General features: G+C 32.6%; 2 protein-coding genes across 2 annotated transcripts; both read left to right on the forward strand.

Annotated features, from left to right (window-relative positions):
* The first annotated feature begins 7,566 nt into the window (after positions 1–7,566).
* LOC105157526 (glyoxylase I 4) lies at positions 7,567–9,535 on the forward strand. Its single transcript, XM_011073928.3, has 3 exons — positions 7,567–7,901; positions 8,095–8,200; positions 8,941–9,535. Exons 1-3 carry the CDS (start codon positions 7,747–7,749, stop codon positions 9,196–9,198), a joined length of 519 nt encoding a protein of 172 aa, XP_011072230.1. The 5' UTR covers positions 7,567–7,746; the 3' UTR covers positions 9,199–9,535.
* A 4,361-nt stretch (positions 9,536–13,896) lies between these two features.
* Positions 13,897–15,501, forward strand: LOC148788686 (uncharacterized). The gene is made up of 3 exons (XM_088878091.1): positions 13,897–14,286; positions 14,406–14,649; positions 15,320–15,501. Exons 1-3 carry the CDS (start codon positions 13,921–13,923, stop codon positions 15,499–15,501), a joined length of 792 nt encoding a protein of 263 aa, XP_088734217.1. The 5' UTR covers positions 13,897–13,920.
* Positions 15,502–16,030: the final 529 nt, after the last annotated feature.

Consider the following 16,030-nt stretch of genomic DNA (forward strand, 5'->3'; position numbering starts at 1 on the left):
TATCACTTTCTCTAAATTCTCTGATAATATTCAATTGATTGGCTATGTGGATTCAAATTATGCTAACAATAGGGATAGTAGAAAGTCTACGACGTCTTACATATTTCTTTGTGTGGTTCATCCATTAGTTGGAATTCTCAATTACAACATATAGTTGCATTATCCACAACTGAAGCCGAATACATAGCTACCACTGAAGCCTTTAAAGAGGCTATATGGTTTGAAGGTTTGATTAAAGAAATTGGTTTTCTTAAAAACAAAGTCACTATATTTTCTGATGCCAGTCGTCTATACAATTATGCAAAAATCCTGTTTTTCATGATAGGACTAAGCATATAGATGTTAGGCATCATTTTATTCGTGATATCGTTGTCAAAGAACTTATCAAGCTCGAGAAAATCAAAACTGATAATAACCAAGTTGATATGGGTACTAAATACTTGTTGAAAAGTTCTGTATGTGTCTGAAAATTCTAAATTTTGTTCCCGACTAACTACTGTTGGAATTGTTAGTCTTTTGTTGTTGCAGGTACGCATAGAGGACGACGTGGCAATGATGAATATACCAGATTCCCAACTCCTGATCTATAACCATTAGGTCTTTGGTCCAAGGTGGAGCATGTAATTAAGTATGACCCAAAATCAAGAATCAAGAGAAACCCACTTGGAGGCCCATCTCTAAAACCCGGCTGAGGTTCTTTCTCTCCCTTTCTTATTTTTTGTTGCAACCCCAAATTTCACTTCATCCTCTTCACATTCATGCGCCGAAGGACTCTCACCCACTTTTCTCTCTCTAAATTCCATGTCCCGTAAATCTCTGATTGCTAGTAAACATGGTGACCAAGGCATTCTCTTATGCCATCCTTTCCTCTATAAAAGGCCTTGACCCCTTTCGGCTGAAAAACAAGAAAAATTGATTGAAACACTCCTCTTCCCTCTCTCTCTCTCTCTCTCTCTCTCGAAATCATTCTTAGTGAACATATACATTCTTTGTGGGTCTTTGTGACTGAGAAATCTAAGTGATTTCTAGAGGTTTATCGTGAGATTTGAGAACCTTGTGGTGTCGGATTGGAGGTGGAGCAACCGTGGGTTGATCGGTTCTGTGTGAACGGTGCTTTGTGTGTTCTTGAACGGAATCTGGATATTCCTGAGCCTACACTACAGATCTGTAACATCTTTAAGATTTGTTCTTTCTTTATTATTTCTCATTCATTAATAGTTTTGTAATATCAATTAGTATATAAGGAGTTTCAACTCCACGCCGCTGTAATAGTCGAATAGGGTTGTCTGAGAGGTTACCATTCTACAATGTGAAATATGTCCAAGATCTTGTGACCGAAAATCACACGTCTCTGCAAATTACATGCTGCTTCCGTAATAATTTAATGTGGATGGCGTGCGCATCCACCGGGCTTTTTGTACAGCATCAACCATCCAATTATTTATTATGTCCCTACATATCCAACTTACCTGGAGAAGAATCCCTACTTGTATTATCATGTTGCTGGCAAATCAGATACACGATTATTATCTAATATTTATGTTGCTTCCTTCTATTAGTAATGACACGCAATACTTCTTATATATAATCAGATACGAACAATACAAATTTTAAAAATAAAAATATCATATGATTAAAAGTAGACCAGCGATTAACATGAATGAGAATGGAGGATAAATATGATAATATATTGACAGTTAAAAGATGAGGTAGTAATTATATATGTATAATATTTAAGAATATAATTGGTGTTTTAAAATTTTGTATAATGATATCACAAATCGTCGTTTCTGTCTTTGTTCTTTGTATCAGTATACATAATGTGATATTTTGTAATTAAATAGTAGGCGAGTTCCGATATTTTTGGGATTGTACTAAAATTTAATCATGATGGATGGAATGGTTGCGACCGCGACAGGTGAAATCCTGAGAAGGACTTGATCAATAATTGATTTGATTTGCATTGATGAAGAAGTATATATAGTTTGGTTCATTGTTGATGCATGAATTTAGTTGATATTTAATGGTGTCACACGATTTTAATTAAAATAATTGACTCAAATGACGATTAATAATTAGCACAGGTGAAAGTAGTAGTAGCAGTTGTTGTGTTGTAGTTTATAAAAATGGTTGCTTCAATCATTTGTTTCATTTACATGTTCCATTCGATTAAATATCTTGGGTTGTGGAGTTAATCAGTCGAACACTTGTTATACACGATCGATTTCAATTATCGATAATTAATATGTCAATTATCAATATTAAATAAGGTAAATTATAATAATTATAGATCAAGAATGTAAATGTAATTAATTATCCCATTAATTAATGAATTGTTGTAAAACATTTAAAGTTTTTAGTGCATTGGCTTATTTGGTCATATTGATATATATATATATATATAATATTATGCTCTAGCATAATTTTTAAGCCATAGTCACCGTAAATGCAAGGAACAATTAACTTCTTGTAATGAAGGATGCATGACTTCATTTCTACGAACAATTTCAAATGATACAGTACAAACTTGTTCGTCCTAATTGGACACCCTTACATAAAATATTGTCTATTTAACAAAAGTTATATGATTTTGTTGAAAAAATGTGTCTAATATATATATATATATATATACTAGCTAGTAAAATAAGAGTAGAACTCACATGACCAATGGAGAACATATGAGAAGGCTGTAGAGCTATCTTTGTTCCTTTTATATTTTGAGTGCCTAACTTCAATAAAGCTGGGCTGAGGATGATAAGACAATCAATTAAGAATAATAATAAACTACAAATTATGATCATTAATTATCTAATAATTAATGAAAGAAGTGGATTATGAAATCATGTCTTGTATTTGTTGGTTTGTCTTCATTACAAGCTAACGGATCCCTGCCTCAGTTGGTAAACGTCGGCGCTACTAAACTAATAATGCCTCTTATTTTAATTAAACCTAATTAATAATCACTATAGGGCAAATTAATAATGACAAATATGGCTAACTAGCCAGCTGTGATATGAGTCCATCACATATATCTTATTGCCACTGCAGGAAAAAAAAACAATACAATGAGTAACAAAATCGGGAAAAATATAATAAATTTTTTGTGATATTGTAAATGAGCAAATTATCCCATTATAAAAAATAATAATAATTCACTTCACTGTGTTTTTTGAAAATACAACACTTTACTTCCTTAAACATAAGGGTAAAATTGTTTCATTTTAAAATACACAGAATGAGTAAATTGCTATTATTTTTTTTATAAGGGGGTAATTTACTCATTTATAATATCATATGAAGGTAAATTGCATTAAATCGTAACAAGATGTGAAATAATAACAAAAAAAAGGTTACAATTATTCTTGATTGTAACTTGACATTTTAGGGCATTATTTTTGCATATCTTTCCTGTTGGATGGATCTTGTTTCAAGAATTTGTTTTGATGAATGATTGTCGATTCTTTCACTTCATATTGATCAAGTTTTTGAGTTATTTATGAAAAGAGGCTTTCGGAAATCGCTGCTCGTTGAGCCTCGGGTGGTCATCATCATATTCTAAAAGTGCATTAATATGACATCATCGTATAGTGGGGATAAATTTCATTCGAGAAAAGTGAAATTATGCTTCAAATTTTTTTTTTTAGAAATTAGGGTACATTACAACTGTCTCTCTTAAGATTTGACATAATTATTAATATTTTTTGTTGTTTGAAAAATTACAAATACCCCTCCTCAAATGAAAAATAATTATATAGCCCTTAGATGCTGAAGTGGTATTACTATTTTACCCCTGTTGAACTTTTCTAAAAAAGAAAAAGAATATTTGAGAAAATATAAAAAAAATTGAAAGTGGGTAAAAGAAATAATTTAGAGAGAATATTGGTTCATAAAAAACTTTAAAAAAATTATAAAATATATAAAATTATAATTCATAATTTAAAAGGGTATTTTGGTCAGTTCACTATAAAAATTGAATGAAAACCTAACTGAAATAGGCTCGTTATTAGGCGGACATTAAAATCAGGAAGGTATAAAAAGTATTTAATATTATACCAAATTTCAGGAGAAATAATTATGATTTATTCTAAAAATTACAGTAATTGAAGTCAAAACCATTCAAATTTATATATATATATATATATATATATATATATATAAGAGAAAGATAATGATTTCATTGGCCAAGTATATGTACCTATATCACAAGCACCGGATACAAAGTTAGAGGTGTTTGTTGAGCTTGTTTAAAATATTTTACATCTTATAAGATGTTTTTAGAATTTATAATATATCATATCTTAGTTTACTAATAACATCATGAAATATTTAAATAAAATAAGATTACGGAGTTTATAAGATATTGGTACAAGTAAATTAGTAATTAATTTGAAGAAAATTGTTACGATATTAGGAATAAGTGATCAACTCCCTACATTTTCTTAAAGAGTTTAAAAGTTTCCGATATCTTATAAGTTTACGCGGACACACTTTTTATCTATATTCCTTAAAGTCTGTCTTAACCCGTAATAGTAATTGAAATCGAAACTATCCACACGTTCATATTAACAGTCATCCAACAACTAGCATAATGACTATGATTTTAACAGTCGTACAACAATTAGTCCATTAATTTATTAGTTTTCGTTAGATTTTCATTCATTTTTTGCGGTGAGTTGAACAAATCTTTTTGTGTACTATTAATTATAAATTTACTTATTAATTAAAAAAATATGTTTTATATTTTTTTATGAACTAAGTGGACATATTCTTTTACAATTTTTCCAAAGTTTTCATCCAACTCAAATGATTTTCTTACTAATTTTTATTAAAATAATATAGTAAGGACAAAATTAACAATTCTAAATTTTCATTCAAAAATTATATAATTTTATCAAATATTAGAGAGTATTGATAATATTTCAAATAATAAAAAATATTTATAATGATGCGAACTCGTTATAATTTACTCTAAAAAAAATAAAAGAAAGATAATGATTGTTGTAAAGCAACCTCTAATAGCAAGTGTGCCTATCATAAATGCTCTTTTAGCAGAAACAATTAGTTACAATGATCTTTTTGGGGAGGAAGATCATCACCTAAAATGTATTTATTTAGTATAGGGTTTCTTGTTTTCTTACACTTCCAATTTCATAGGATTGGTCATTGGTAGGTTATAGCAATGCTTATTTATATATGCAGTGTATGGATCAAGTATAATTTTCACCTCCCATTTATGATCTTGACATTCTATTATATGTTTTTTTTTTTTTTAAATGTATTGTTCTACATCAATTATTGTAAGAATTATAAATATATTTCAATCCATTTCTTCAATTCTAGAGATGCGTTTTAATTGTAGCACAACCCAAAGATGGAGACATATATCAAGACCAAAATATCTCAAGGGTACAAATCATAAATTAAGTTATAACAAAGTACAACACAGTCGTCAATGCAGCCTTATTTCAGTGGTGAGGTGGAGAGCTCTTAGTTGTAGATTCGAGTCTTACAGATATGGATTATAGTCTAATTTTTGTAATAATGTCTTATTTTTGTGAATATTATATACTAATATATGTGACAAACTCAAATATGTGTGCATAATTAATTTAAATTTTAAAAATATATCAATTAATAAATAAAATATTAAAAATATTGAAAAAACAAGAGAAGAAAAAATGATATAGAAGTGGCAAACTCAAATATTCTTAATTTTTTTATTAATAATATTCTATTATTTATGCATATAATTGATAAAGAAAAGTTTAAAAATTGCCTATTTATAATAATTTTTTCATTATATTTTTATTTCATTCATATACTTAAATGAAAAATTGAATAAAGTTTCGCACATGCAAATTTGAGGTCACGAGCTCAAGTCTCTCTAGAGGTTTGAATAATTACCTATTATTTTATATAAGTTATTATAATTTATTTATTATTTTTTATCATGTTAACTTATTAATTTAATTTATGTAATTTTAATATCGAGATGTTAATATAATTATATATGTAATTGTTACCTTAAAAAGAAAAACATGAGTTGTCCGAAGAGCAAGATGAACAGCTGACGTGTCTGGGGCCCACAAATTGACTGATGTTAGCTGTACCAAAATAAATTGGTACCTTCGGTCTCACAAACTTTTCTAGTCATGAAAGCGATCAGTTGCATATCCAAATATTATTGTTTAAATTTAAGTAAAACTAATAATATTAGATTATGAAAAATCAAATGCATTAAAAATAGCGAAGATTTCTGTAACATAAGATCAATTAATTAATTATTTAATTGGTGAGATTCATAATCAGAAATTTTTAATTAATTATGGAATCTAGTTTTATTATCTAATCCGCACAATACCTTTAATAATAGGGGTTTATTATATTTTATTATTATGTTTACTTTTTTTAATGTCAATTTACATTTCAACTCTGTAAATTTACTTTGTTATATATGCTTGATTTTTAATTATTTTTTTTTATCTGGAGAACATCACATACAGTGCACATGTGATATGTAAATTTAATATCAAATTACGATATGAACTTATTAAATGTTTAGAAATGGTATAAAATCACAATTAAATTAAATTAGTAGATAAACTTATATAATTCATATTTTTACTTTTATTTTTTTATTTTTAAAAGTTTAAAATAAATATCAGGTACTCGATTAAGGTATCCTTTATGTACCTGATAATCGACTCCATTTATTAAATAAAATGGGTTCAAATAACCCAAAATCCACAATTTATAAAAATCAAGAATAATTACATCGCCCTCCTCTAGGATTTGTATAATTATACATACACTTTTTGTGATTTAAAAATTTAAATCTATTATCATTGACGTTTATTTTTGTCCAATAAATATATCCATCTATTAGTCAAAATTCATGAAATTTGCTAATATTAACAAAACAAAATTAAAGAATTATTTATATTTACCCCATATTGACTTACTACTAATTGATTGAGAGTCAAATAATTTTTTTTCGACCAAATTGCCCTTAAAAATGTGAATATATACCTCCTTCATGCATTAGTCTATATGAAGATGTATAAGGGTATTTTGATCAGAAAAAATTATTTGATCCGCAAAAATCAGTAATGAAACAATTAAAAATAAATATAAATTATTATTCTTTTTTTTTTACTGATATCAATAAATTTCATAAATTTTGACTAATATGTGATTGATTCATTGAAAGAAAATAAATATCAAGGATACCAAATATAATTTTTTAAATCATATAGATCTACGTACACCTATACTAAATTTCTTAAAAAAAAAGTATAATTATCCCTATAAAAAAAATAATCATACCCATTCAAACCAAATTGAATATCCAAACGTCCGGACGTAATATGGAGTATGTTTGGACGGCTGGTGAATCACACACCAAAATTATCCGATGTAACTCTGATCTGAGTCAGCAAGGTGGGATGTAACGTGGCAGAGACATCCAACGCCCTACACCTGTACAAATCAAAGTCCCCAAGTGGCAACCCTCACGTTGCTGTAACCACTCTCCCATCTATTTTTCTCTATATAAACGCACGCACGTAGCTGCTATTTCCAATCGTTCCGCCTTCTCCGTCGCCTCTCTCTCTCTCTTTCTCTATACACCTCCTAATTAATAATCATTTCTCCTGTCCCAAACCATATCCACAATATCCCCGCCCCCCTTCATTAATCTCGCCGAAAATCTTTGAATTTTTAACGAAAAATATCTGCTGCTCGAATATGAAGGAGAACAAAGGGAATCCGCTGCACCTCTCCTCCCTCAACCACATCTCCCTCGTCTGCCAATCAGTCGATCAATCCACTCATTTCTATCACAACGTTCTTGGCTTTATGCCTGTACGAAGGCCCGGCTCCTTCAACTTTGATGGAGCATGGTATACGAGAATAAAACACCTGACTCTTTGTTTTTTTTTTTTAATTTTAATGGGCTGTGATTATATATTTTTCTTTAATTCTCTCCATTTTTTTTGTGGTCGGGTCTGATCAGCGTCACGAGTCAGCATGTGTTGGGGACGGTAGGTTGCTTACATGAATACTTACAGAAGCGTGTGCCTGACGTGTTTGCAGGTTGTTTGGTCACGGAATTGGGATACATCTCCTGCAATCGGAGGATCCTGAGAGTCTGCCGAAGAAAACCGTGATTAACCCTAAGGATAATCACATTTCCTTCCAGGTAATTATTTTTCTTCATTTACTCCCTCTTATTATTTATTCAAAGGGTTTAGTGCAATTAATTAGCTCTATGATGTCGTAAATAAATAAATTTTTATTTTTTTTTATAGGATTATTTACATATTTGGAAAATTATACAGAGTAAATTGCATTTTTGTTTTATCCAAATGTAATAAAAAGAACGATTGCGTCATAAGATATATCAAAAGTTCCAAGATTTATGATTAATTACGTCAATAGTTTGGTAATAAATACAGCAATAAAGATAATAAATTTTAAACTATTATTATGCAAGTAGAAGAAGCTCGAGGGGCATTAAATTCGGACCCTTTTCTAATTAAAAAGTTATGGGGACTCAACAATTATTAATTAATAATAATTAGTATTAAAGTAAAGTAGATTAATATGCACGAGAGGTGGTCGCCGTTGAGGTGACGTGGAACTGGATTGGGAATCCACGGAGAAACGACAGAAATGGGCACTTTGTATATCTCTCATCAATCGCAATCATGCATACTTAATAGTATTAATTACTATAATTAGACGAGACTAAGATGAATGTGATTAACATCGTTTGATTAATTAATTTGACCTTTAAACTCAAAACTCCATCCAGCCCTAATTATATATATATATAAAATAAAAAATAAAATATAAAATTAAATGAGATCTGAAGCGGACAATTAGACGACGTCGTAATGTGCACGAGTTCCCGTGGGTGATGTACTTTTCTTATGGCAGTGCGAGAACATGGGCATGGTGGAGAAGAAGCTGACGGAAATGGGGATTGATTGGGTGCGGCAGAGAGTAGAAGAGGGAGGAATCTACGTTGATCAACTGTTCTTCCACGACCCGGATGGATTCATGATTGAAATCTGCAACTGCGATAATATCCCGGTGATACCTTTGCCTGGGGAGATGGTACGTTCCTGCTCAAGATTGAACCTGCAGCAACAGCCGCAGCAGCAGCAGATCCATGTCCCTGTGGTACAACCTTAGATAATTAATTAATTAAAATTAATAGTAGTTATTAGGTAGTGAATTCCACGTCAGCACTTAGCAGCCGTACGTGTCATCTGGACAGATCTTCTTGCCGACATCCGTTTGTCTGTCTCTCTGTCCATCTGTCCTGTGTTGTCCTTTTTCTTCTTCTTCTGTTCTTGTGTTTGTTTAGTTGTAATAAGACGCTTTTGGCCTTGCGGTCCAAATGGGAATCAAACAGGCAGCCCTGTTTGTTTATGTTTTTATTTTAAAATTTTCAGTGTAAAATATGTATATTTAATTTCGTATGAATTCATTCTCGTGCAAAAAATGAGAATATATTTATATTAGTCAATGATCTTGCAAGTAATTTTTGAAAAAGATTGTTTGATATTCAGTGGCACTCACATTAGAACACTTGTGGATAATTTGGTGCATCTTAGTACGCACAACAATCTTAAAATGAATATTAGGTACTTTTAATGGGACCTAATATTTATAAAAAAAAATTTTGAAAAATTATTATCTTATAATCTTATCGAATTTGATGATTTTTTAAAGGCCCAAGTTAGGATCGAAAGATATTATTATTTTAGAGAGTTTATTAATTTATAAAGGTTTTACTGTAAATTGAGGTAGATAAGAGTTCCATATAATTATAAATGAAGATTTATAAATTTTAATAATTAACTGACAAGATGTTTATTCAAAATAAAATTGTGATATTTATGAACGCTGTTTAAATTACGAGTATCATTTACTAGTGATATAGGTAAATCCTAATTTAGAGGAAGAAGACTATTTTGTCTCTGAAAGGGCACAAAATTACAAATTTGCCAGCGGGATCCGCGCTTTTTTATCGGATCGGGTCGCGACCCGACCGTAGGAGCCGAGACACGTGGTAGACATGCATTGGACCAAACAGACCCCCAGCTTCACTCTATAAATACCCCCAGTCATTAATGGTATGTTGACTTCATCACTTTTTACTTTCTAGTCGCTTTGGCTCTCCATTTCGCCAGCGACTTGCTTTCGTGACTTTAAAACTAAACACTGATTTAAGCATTGGAGGGTTTTAGTTGGGGGCCATCCAACAAGCCTAAAGATCTGTTTATTTTCTTAGGGCCCAATCACTAGTTTGGAAGAGGTAGCAACCTCGAACCGCTTGAAAAACCAGTTCTTTCGACGATCACGTGGATTTCAATCTATATCAATTAAGTTTAATTGTCGATCAACCAAATCAAAGAAAAAGATAACAAAACCCGATCACGGGCATGTGACCATAGGCCTTGAAAATACAGCTGACGCCCTCAAGTAGTTTTCTTCCAAAACAAGCTGATAGTTTCGAGAGCATCGAAGAAGATTGAAATTACGTAGTATTTGAGTACACGCCAACGTCCGCTTGGACAACCTCAAATACTACTCAAGGATCGATGACTCCTAGGAATTCCATTGAGTGTTCGAATTTGTCATTTTTGGTGTCATGCTCTTAATTGAATAAGAAAGTCTACAGGTGAGGCATTCAAAATACAAAATTTAAGAGAAATATTAAAAAAATATTATCGCATGTCTTAAAGTTTGACATAATTATAAGTTTATCTAACAACGAGCCCATTCCATTATTTTTCGTCAGGTTTTCATTTAAATTTTTATGGTGAATTAACCAAAATACCATTTTGTATTACGCATTATAATTTTACATATATTTTAGATTTTTAAAAATATTTTTATAAACTAATACGCCCTTCAGATTATTTACTTTAACCACCCTCAATTTTTTTTTAGAAAAAAGTATTTTGTTTTTAAAAAAATATTGAGGAACGGTAAGTAGTAATTTCCACATCTTTATTTAAGGGCTGCATAATTTATTTTCCATTTTATGAGGGTATTTGTAGTTTTTAAACACTGAGGAGATATTCACAATTATATCAAACTTCAGAGGAATTAATTGTTATTTACCCTGAGAAAATTATAATAATAATTATTGAAGATATTTTCCAAATGCTACAATAGAACTTTTTTGTTTTCATAATTCAAAGATATTTGTATTTCAATTGTAGTTAATTACAATATATAAATTTTCTTGATATTGTCTAGCTCGAATTCTACAATTCTGACTCAAATAAATTGACAAATACCTAAAATGGTACTAAAAAATCAAACTTATCTTCTTCAACTTTGCTCATATTTTCTTCCTTTTATCGTACAATCTTTTCTCCTCTTTTCGCAATTGGCTTCTAACGTATAATTCACTGTCCGGAAAAAGTTGATTTTGATTTTGAGCAGCGATATATTACCATTTATTTAATAAAAGTTATATTTATAAAAAATGTTGATATATATATATGTTGAGTTTTATCATATTTTGACTTAATTTTTTTTCTTGTCATATACGTGTATATAATTAGTAATAAATAGGAGGATTAAATATATTTTTTTGGTCCCATAATTAACTTAAATTAGTCGATATTTTTATCATTTTATTTTCTAAAATAACATTTTGATCTTATATGAAAAAATATTTCCTCAGTTTTTTAGTAAACAATTAAATTAGATATGTTTCAGAAGAAAATCGAGGATACAACGTGCATTTGCTCAGCATGATGACCCCTCTCTTACTTTACTATTTCACAGTCATTGTCAGAAAATATGATATTAGTGATAAATTATCAAATGATAATTTTAAAGCTATTATTAAAAATATTTATTAAGTAAAAATAATATTATCTTGTCACTATATAATTATTAGTGACAAAAATTATCTATAATATTATCATCAAACATAATTAGTAATACATTTATAGATTATACTGATAAAATACTAATAGCATGATGACAGTGTCGGAGAAGATCTCAGCATTGATCCTTAGTGCATTCATATTGATTTCAAATTTATTTTTAACAAATCTGAGGACTTGACCAGACACTCAACCTTGATGAGAATTCCTTTGCAGAACTTGCATCTCATTTGATTGTAGTTTTGGAGTAAATTTTTATGGGTTGCTCGTAAATGGAGAGGCAAATACTATATTTTTACAGTTTATCGCGCTCTTTTGGCTTCGTGTGAGTATTATATCTGGCGTGAGTGCAACATTAGGCGATTTGATGGAGTACATAGAGATACACGTACTGTGGGTGCGCTGATGGTTCGAGATGTGCAGTAGAGGATTCTTAGTGTAGAATTACCTACTGCTATTAGCACTTGTGCGCTTTATCGCTTATGACGGATTCTTTGACCTGTCGAGGAAACCGCTTAGATTAAGCAAGATGTATTGTATTATTATATTTTTTACTTAATAAAATTTACTTTTACCCAAAAAAATTTTGGAACTTTGAAATTAAAAATTTTACCCTCAATATAAAACGTTTCCATATCAACTTCCTTTTCGTTCTTTCCATCCAAAATTTCTATCAACATCATAAGAATAATCAGAATCTCTAAAATCTGATAAATTAAATTTTTTTAAAGTAAAGCATAAAAAAGGCTTAATATCAACCTTATAAATTGTATGAAAACATAACACAAAAATGAGGCCTGATTTAGATACTAGTCACAGTCACAATCACAATCATAATCATAATCACGTCAAATCAAGTAATTACGTGAACGAACACATCTCAAATAATTGGTTCAAATTCATATGGCATGTGTACTAGTCTTAGGTTGCGCATGTACTGCTACAGGTGAACATGTCCTTCAACTTTCATGTAAGTTTACTTTAGGCTGAGGTGACTAATCAAACGCCATCGGTTTGTCGCAAAACCTGTCATTTTGATTCCCCATTTTTTGTATTTTACCCTAATTTGACTCTGAGTCGAAATTTTCAGTCTAAGGTTGTCGGTTTGTCCCATAAAAAATTAAAGTTTATGTTGATTTGTATATACTAAGATTGATTTATTATACCTAATATCAGTATATGCATCACATTTGTCTTGGTTTAAAATTTATTTCTATCTGAATTAATAAATCCTTAAATTTAATGCAAAATGTATCTTGTTCTATGATTTCTCCTAAATTTGACCTCATTGGCGGGCAGTTTTCAAGAGGGACTAAGCAGTGTTAGGCCTAGCGTTTTGTACATTGATTGCAATGACGAATAATGAATCATGCATGTTTCCTTTTAAGGATGACAATGGGTCTAACCTGGATTTGGATCGAGAAGCATCATGCTTTAAGGCCGTGTTTACTAATTTGGAATACAAGGGATTTTCGCCTTAGTCGGGGTTAGCCCATCGTTTACTTCCAAACTGCGTAGCTCGGGATGAAAGACAAAAGCTCGGAACTGGGATGGATAAAACCCCTGATATGAATCCGGGCTAGGGGGTTGGGATTTGAATCCCGTTGAGTAATCCCACTTTTCTGCACCTGCCGAATTTATATTTGTATCCTTTCTTTTCTACCAGAAATGACGACATTACTCAGGTCCACCCACCGACTTCAATTCTCTGTCACTTTTCATTTCCCACCAACGCCTTCCACATCATTTCAAATCTTCCCTCTACAGGATTCCTTCTGCATCCACACTATGTTCCAGCCGGCAATGTGAGTTCTTCCAGTCCGGTGACTTGCATGTGGCCCAAAACTTGTCTGTGAATCTACTTTTTTGTCTTTTAATCTTTGTGTCTTCTATGATTTTTGTTCGACGAGCTATCCGTAGCTATAACTATATTCTCTTATGTTACCAAATACCTTGGCGGTCGAAACCCTAACCGACGTCTACATGGCCCTCGAGATACGTGATGAGTACTAGGATCCCGAACCAGATTCACCATCTTCATAGGCTGATTTCCGTTTCAGACGACTCATGCCTGCGCAATCTCCGGATGGACCGCAACAGTCGGTTGTGCTACATGCTTCAGTACTCAGGTGGTGTGACCCCGACCAAAAACCTAAGCGTAGCCGAGCAGGTAGCTATTTTCCTTAGCATTGTGTCCCATCACAAAAAGAATAGCATGGTGAAACATGATTTTATACGTTCCGGCAACACGATCCACAAACATTTTCACCGTGTCCTGAATTCAGTGATTAAGTTGTACAATGTCCTTTTGGCTAGGCCAACTCCTATTACCGACGAATGCGTGGACCCCCGCTGGAAATGGTTTAAGGTACAATTCGTATTGTTTGTTTGGTCCCAAATGCACACATAATTTTGGACTTGTCTATTCGGTCCCTGTTCTGAATATTAAATGTCATTTCCCCTTGACGATTGTACTCCGTTGTGTAGGGATGTCTGGGGGCATTGGATGGGACTTTCATTGATGTTCGCGTACCTGAAGATGAAAAGGGAAGGTACCGAACCCGCAAGGGTCATGTTGCTGTCAACGTTCTCGGTGTTTGCAACCCAAACATGCAATTTATTTACGTGCTTTCCAAATGGGAGGATAGTGCGGCGGATAGCCGTATTCTACGTGATGTCATCCACAGACCAGGTGGTCTTAGAGTCTCATCAAGGCGTAATGTGATTGAGCGTACGTTTGGGTTGCTTAAAATGGGCTGGGGTATTTTAAGGAGTCAGTCATTCTACCCCATCAAGGTGCAAACCAGGGTTATCTTGGCCTGCTGCTTACTGCATAATTTTCTAAGACAAGAAATGCCCGATGACCCGCTGGAAAATGAGTTGCCTACTGTCGGACTTGATGAGACGGACAACGAGCCTGAAATTGTCTGGAACATAGAGACCAGCCCCACGTGAACCACTTGGAGGGATCATTGGCCACGTCGGATGTACAACGAGTGGACAAGCCGCCGTTGATGAGCCATTCTTATACAATAATAATGATGATGCTTACGTTCGTTAGAGTCTTTTCCCATAGTCCCTAACGTCAAACTTGTTATTTGACATTTGAGCTGTAATCACGAGAGCGTAATGGCATTAGGTGTATCGATAGTGGAGACGACATCATCGTTGAAGCATTTTGTATCCTCGTTCTTCTCACTTGTTTGTTTGGTTGTTTTTCTTCGATGGCTACTCGTTCACAATAAATTTCTTCTTTCTTTTCGCACCCATCCTATTTATTTTTCATTTGTTGTTTGGTTTCATGGTTTCAATGTAGTTCACATTACTTGTTCAGTTCACGTAATTGAGTAATATTCTATTGTATTCAGACAGTTTACCTAACGATACATTATTTGGTGCAGGTTTAAGCACGGTTTCCCGCTCAATCTTCAATCAGAATGTGGAGCTTGGTTCTGATGAGGGTAGCAGCATGCCGCGTCGTCGTGGTGGGAACAGAGATAGGCCTTCAGGCTGCCGCATGTGGACTATATTGGCGGAGGACTATCTGGTTGCAGCACTGAAGAATTTGGTGGTAACAGGTTAGAAATGCGATAATAGTTTCAGGAATGGGTATTTGGGCCAATTGGAGGCCTATCACGAAGCATTTCCCACAGTCCAATATAAAGGCCGAAAACCACACATCTCCTTAAAACTGCACGTATGGAAAAAAACAGTACTCTACTCTGACCACTATGCTTACAAGATCTGGATTTGGTTGGGACAAAAGTCGGAACATGGTAACCGTTGAAGACGATGCAGTCTGGGATGATTACGTCAAGGTATGAACGTAAAACGCTCGTTTGCTCCCTGCTTTAACCAATATCATACTGTCCATTTCACTTATTTTTTTACCTCCGTCGTAATGCTGTTCCAGATGGATCCACCCACCAAGGGGATGAGACAAAAAACATGGCCATTTTTTACTGCTTAGCGAGAAATATTTGGGAGGGACCATGCAACTGGAGAACGAAGCGCGGACCCACTTAAAGAGGCCAACGACATTACGAACGAGGAGATTGTTGAGACGCAAGAATGTAATGTGCGGGAGGACGATTGTATTCCGGAGCCATGTG

This window comes from Sesamum indicum, linkage group LG3 (genome assembly GCF_026168435.1).
Source record: "Sesamum indicum cultivar Baizhima isolate 11 linkage group LG3, ASM2616843v1, whole genome shotgun sequence".
Taxonomy (NCBI): domain Eukaryota; kingdom Viridiplantae; phylum Streptophyta; class Magnoliopsida; order Lamiales; family Pedaliaceae; genus Sesamum; species Sesamum indicum.

Excerpts from the sequence above, each read along its gene's own strand:
- LOC148788686 (XM_088878091.1), top strand. The coding sequence starts at position 13,921 with ATGAGTACTAGGATCCCGAACCAGATTCACCATCTTCATAGGCTGATT. Across the intron at positions 14,287-14,405 it reads CCCGCTGGAAATGGTTTAAG|GGATGTCTGGGGGCATTGGA; the intron begins GTACAATTCGTA and ends TCCGTTGTGTAG. Across the intron at positions 14,650-15,319 it reads AAGGCGTAATGTGATTGAGC|GTTTAAGCACGGTTTCCCGC; the intron begins GTACGTTTGGGT and ends TATTTGGTGCAG.
- LOC105157526 (XM_011073928.3), top strand. The coding sequence starts at position 7,747 with ATGAAGGAGAACAAAGGGAATCCGCTGCACCTCTCCTCCCTCAACCAC. Across the intron at positions 7,902-8,094 it reads TTCAACTTTGATGGAGCATG|GTTGTTTGGTCACGGAATTG; the intron begins GTATACGAGAAT and ends ACGTGTTTGCAG. Across the intron at positions 8,201-8,940 it reads ATAATCACATTTCCTTCCAG|TGCGAGAACATGGGCATGGT; the intron begins GTAATTATTTTT and ends TTCTTATGGCAG.